At 38.0% G+C, this 5,660-nt stretch overlaps 1 protein-coding gene across 1 annotated transcript in view; it reads left to right on the top strand.

Annotated features, from left to right (window-relative positions):
• HMGXB4 (HMG box domain containing 4) overlaps positions 1 to 5,045 on the top strand; it is a 52,046-nt gene extending 47,001 nt beyond the window's left edge. The window contains exons 8-9 of the mRNA XM_011938452.1: positions 3,231 to 3,353; positions 3,844 to 5,045. Of these exons, the coding sequence (XP_011793842.1) occupies positions 3,231 to 3,353; positions 3,844 to 3,888 (168 nt within the window). The 3' untranslated portion in view covers positions 3,889 to 5,045. The remainder of the gene's footprint in view (positions 1 to 3,230; positions 3,354 to 3,843) is intronic.
• Positions 5,046 to 5,660: the final 615 nt, after the last annotated feature.

Below are 5,660 nucleotides of genomic sequence, written 5' to 3'. Positions count from 1 at the left end.
AAAAAAAAACAAAAACAAAAAGGCAAGAAAAACGATGAGTACAAATTCCATAGCAGTTTTGATTACTTCTATCTACTTCTAAGAGACTTTGCATTTTTCTGTGCATTTCCAGCAAAGTCTTGAATAGATTCAGTTGTATAGGGGATTAAGAGTTCCTCTATTTTGAAAATAGGTAGCAAATGGAGAAGTTAAGGTTCCCAGCTCTCCAGTACTCTGCACTTAAATTATACAGTGCTATGTGCCCTAAGGAGATTTTTGTCCTTTTAAGCTTCGATTTCAAAAATCACTTAACCTGCACAGCTGTCGTGTTTTGTTTCTATCACCATATTCAAATTCTAACTATATTGTCCCCTTAGCTAACTCAGTAGTATAGTAATTCCGCTTTCTACCAAGTTCTAGTAAGACATTTCAGCAAAGAAGCCAGTCTAAGCTACTAAAGCCATTTTTAAGCTAAGAAATTAGTGTAGGAATGTAAAACTAATCACTTGCTTCAGTGTGAAAATTGAATTATTCAACAAATAAAATGCCAAAGGCCACAAGAGCTGAAGCTGTATCTAAATTCTTTGGCTAGTTTCTAAAAAATTTAGCAGGAGTCAAAAGAACTTCAGCACTTTCATGTAGGCTCGATAGCTGAATGGATATAGGTACTTCCAGAAGAAATATTCTGTGACCTTACTTATTTTTCATATTTAATCATTCTTAATTTCATAAGAAGTTAGAAGTAAAAACGGTTTGTTTTAAGCATATTCTGAATTTTCCCAGATACTTCCATTTAGTTTAGTAAGCACAAAGTTCACCCCTTTAAAGTGCAGAATTTAGTGATTTTTAGTATATTCACAGAATTGTGAATCACTACTATTTCATTCCAAAACATATTACTACCCCTAAGAAACCCTGTACCCATTAGCAGTTTTTCCCCATTCTCCCTCTAATCCACTTTTGGCCTGAATTTAATCATTTGCATAGATCCCCGTAATTTTACAATTTCCACATACCACTTACACTATTATTTACTTTACAGTTTTATTTAAATAAACTTGTCTATGCTTTTATATGACATTCATGACATCTCAAGGGTTATATTCTATTTTTTTAATGTACATCATAATGGACATATAATTATCAAAATAATATGTTCAACAGTAAATTAATGTTCATCATTTTAGCAGTAAAACTAGAACATACAATGCATAAGTTAGATAATTAAGGCTAGAGGCTGAGCACTCTGGCTCATGCCTGTAATCCCAGCACTTTAGGAGCCAAAATGAGAGGATCACTTGAGGCCAACAGTTTTGAGACCCGCCTGGCCAACATGGCAGAACCCTGTCTCTACTAAAAATACAAAAATTCGCCAGTCATGATGGTGCACACCTGTAATCCTAGCTACTTGTGAGTCTGAGGCAGGAGAATTGTTTCCACTGGGAGGTGGAGGTTGCAGTGAGCCGAGATCACACTACTGCACTCCATTCACTATCCAGCCTGGGCAACAGAGTGAGACCCTGTCTCAAAAAAATAAAAATAAAAAAATACATGTGTGTATATATATATATATATGTATCTTAAGAAAGTTAAGGCTAGAACCCAGATTGCAGAGGGACTCCATAGACATTCTGAAGTGTGTATACTTTACAGTTGGGGAACTACAGGGGTTTTTAGAGTGGAAAGGGATGAGATCAGAGCTCTCATTTACTTTTCTCTGAGAATATCTTTTATTTTAGATTGGAAGTGAAAAGAGACCAGAAGTGGGGAGAAGTTATAACAATAATCCTAGTCTAGATGTGACAAAGATAAATTAGCTATAAATAACTATAGGGCAAAGGTAATGGAATAATATTGCTAATTACTTATATTTTTGGGGTTTTAGCTATTATCTTCCCTATATATTAACATTTTATTGAATGCTTACCCAACTTTGGTTCAGAGTGCTCAATATGAATTACATCATTTAATTCACACTGCATCTTTGTAAGACAGAATTTTTGTTCCCCCTATTTTACAGAAGAATAAACAGACTTGAAGAGGTGAAGTCACTTTCTCTAGAGTTCAGCCCCTAAGTGGTAAAACAGAGACTTGAATTTGGAATGTGACCTCAAGGTCCAGATTCTTAACCTCTTACTGTACTGCTGCCCTCAGAAAGTATAGAGGGGAGATGTTGACAAGGAGGATGAGGGAAAGGAAGAGTCAGTGATGGCTAGGCCTTGAAACTGGGCAGTTATGTGAATGATGGTGACTTGCAGAGAAATGGATGCTAAAAGGAGGGCTAGATTTGGATGGGAAGGTTATTCTTCCTTACAGCATGTTGAGATGGAGAAATATCCAAAAGGAGAGACCCAAAAGACAGCCAGAAATGCAATTTTGAAGATCAAGATGTTGGTAATAATAGTCATAATTACTGATATTTTTTGAGTACTTAACCATGTATTAAGCACCATCCCAAGTGTATTATATCTATTATCTCAATCCCATCTGCTGCAGATGCTGTTAGTATTTTACAAGCACAGCATAGTAAGCAACTTGCCCAGGTACAAAACAGTGAATAGTGGAGCCAGGATCTGGACCCAGGCAGTCCTGAATCCAGAGCTCATTTTCTTAAGGACTCTGCTGTGCTGCTTCCCAACATGACGTATCCTCACAGTGCTTCTAGTTAAAGCAAATTATACAAGAACTGGGCAGTAGCAACAGTCTTTCTTATCTCTTTGAATCACAAATATATAGACAATATGAATTACATAAAATGTTAAAATTTGAACCAAATTCACCTCTCTTTGAGAGTGAACAACTCAACCTAGAAAAATTATATCATCAGCTATCAAAAGCTACATACATGTAGGGTTATAGGATTCTCATAGTAATCACATCTGAGCTATATTTGTGGAGTTTACAGATTTACTTTGCATACATAATCACAAATCTTACCAACAGCTCTCCAGAGTAAGTAAAGCATTTTTTACTATTCCTGTTAAAGAGACAGAAGTATTTGACCTCCCCAAGGTCACATAGAAGGTAAAATGAGCTAGGATTATAGAAAGGAAACCTGATAATGTGTTGTAAAAGTTTTCTTTCTAAACAACTTACAGAGTTATCAGAGTAAACTTTCCATTTCTGCTATAAAGTTTCGAATTGTAAGATTAGAACTGCCTAGGATTTGAAGTGCTGTGTGAGGAAGTCAGCCCGAACACAGAGAGAGCATCACGAGTGTGACTCAAGCAACAACCTCCTCTCCTTTTCAGGGTATGGTGGCTGTGTCTGGCAGTTTGTCAGTGCTTCTGGATTCCATTATCTGTGCCCTTGGCCCCTTGGCATGTCTCACCACACAACTACCTGAATTGAATGGCTGTCCCAAACAGGTCTTGGTGAGTTTTCCCTGGATTTTTAGGGTCAGGCCCATTGGGCATCAGAGATGCCCTGCCTTAATGAACACTGTTAGACACAGGCTCATAAGGCTTTGTGACACACAGTGCTTCCTTCATCTGTTAGCTCATGGAACATGATGCTGTATTATCAAATGCATGCTGTGCTTTCACTGAAACTAGAAAACAAGCCATTTACCAAAATAGTGCTTAAGAAGCATTCTAGCCCTTGAGGTACCGCAATTCCTGTGTTTCCTGTTTGCTCTTCTACACCCAAAGATGGTACAGGAATTGTCTCCCTCTTTTTTACTAGGATTAATGGGAGAAGTCAGCAGAAAAGTTCCTAGCATAACAAACAACAGGATGTCGTCTTCATTCTCACCTGTTTTTCTAACTCCATTTGATTTTTTTTATGTCTCTCCTTGAACAAAGAAACATGTCAGGAAACCAAGGTAAAGTACTCTTCAGTTGAACATTTTTCTTTGTTTTGCAGTCAAACACACTAGACAACATTGCTTACATCATGCCTGGACTGTGACAGCAAAGAATCCTGGGACAGAAACCTTATCCTACACCATTGTTGGTTTGTGTATATATGACTGTTCCAGATTCCTTCACTGGCCTCTGGGTGTAGGTTTTAAATTTTTATATCTATACATACATATATACATATATATATAATGTACAATATATACATAGGACTGTAACTACTTTGCTTTTAATAATTTTATGAAATGGCAAAGGTTTAGCCAAGAGGAAATTTTGGCATGAATACAGGCTTGGGATTCTTTTTTCTCCTGTGGTGGATAAATCTGCCTTAAAAATCAATGTAACTTGGGGGCTGGGGGCTTGTTCTGGGTGCCAAGCGCATCTCTTTATGGACAGCTAAAATGTGATTATTTTCCAAACTCAGTTGGACCTCCAGACCTATCACTGACCATTTGCCTTACCTGTCTTAGTCTGAAATATGTAATAGGAAAGATAACGGGAAGATGCCAGTTGACTGAAAATTCAAAGCCTTTCAATTTGAAGTGACCCAGATGGGAGGTGATAAAATTTGTTCCCATTATAGTTACGAAGGTGGCTTAGGTGAATTGAGTAGGGGGTTCATTCCAATTCCTACCGTATAGGTGTCCATGTCTCAAAATTTATTGTAATCATTGGTACCATTGGCGGCCTCAACAGAGGCCAAGGAGTTCTGTGAGCCCTGGCAGCAAAAAACACCTTGGAGGGTGAGGCTGTCAGTGCCACCAGTTGGACCTCCATACATTCTGAGCTAACCCAGAATATTTAGTCTGCAGAACTAAGAGCTAGTGTCTTTCACTGGCGGCATGAAGTTAACCACCAAGTCCTCACAAGCCGTGCTGCTTAGTTACTTGGTGGTTATGGGTAAACTTTGCCCAGCATGATTTTTGGATTCATCTTATCGGTTCCCCTGGTGGACAGATACACAGTGTTCTGCATTCCACATGTAAGTGAATTGCAAAAACAAAACAAAACTCACTCTCTTGTAGGTTTATTTATGTGTGTGTGAATGTGTATTTTAATTATGTGTATTTAACTCTTTAAAATCTCTTAGATTTTAATTTATCCTGTAAATTTCTGTATATATAATTTAATAACAAAAGCCTCCACCAGCAACAGCATGTGGAAGATACAGATTTGTCATTTCTCCTTCCTTCCCTCCCTTCTTTCCTTCTTTCCTTCTTTCTTTCCTTCTTTCCTTCTTTCCTTCCTTCCTTCCCTCTGTCTTCCTTCCTCCTGATCTGTTCCAAAAACTCTGAATCATTTACATTTTAAGGTATTTTACCTCAAAAATGAATCATTGTGTTAGGATTCTAATTCTTTACAAAGAACTTCATGGGCTTCAATGATGTCTAGAAAGTAAAATAAAGAGGAATGTTACCATCCCCAGCTGCCCTTATTTCCAGAGAACCAGACTTTTGCTTCCCCGTTGGAAAGAAGACAGTTGAGCACTTCAGGATGGTTTTTAAATCTGGTGTGAGATTCTCTGCCAGCAACAAGCTCTGAGCTAACTGTGCTTGCTTCTCCTGGCCTAGACAGCACTGCAGCATCAAAGTAGATCTTCGGGGACGGTGTAGCCCGTCTGCATCCTGTTTAATTTCTTCCCTTCTCCCCACCAGTGTTGTCACAGGGCTATGTTGCTTAAAGGTATTCTGGCTGCTGAATCCCTTTCTCAGCTCAGAGCAGTTTTGAGATTTAATTGGGAATACAGAGAAAGAAACAGGATTGTTTGGGAACCAAAATCAAGAGGAACAGAAATCTTAACTTGATTTCATGTATTAGAAC

This window comes from Colobus angolensis, unplaced genomic scaffold (genome assembly GCF_000951035.1).
Source record: "Colobus angolensis palliatus isolate OR3802 unplaced genomic scaffold, Cang.pa_1.0 Scaffold173, whole genome shotgun sequence".
NCBI lineage: Eukaryota > Metazoa > Chordata > Mammalia > Primates > Cercopithecidae > Colobus > Colobus angolensis.
The sequence above is the reverse complement of the archived record's forward strand: the minus strand, read 5'-3'. Positions and strand labels throughout refer to the sequence as shown.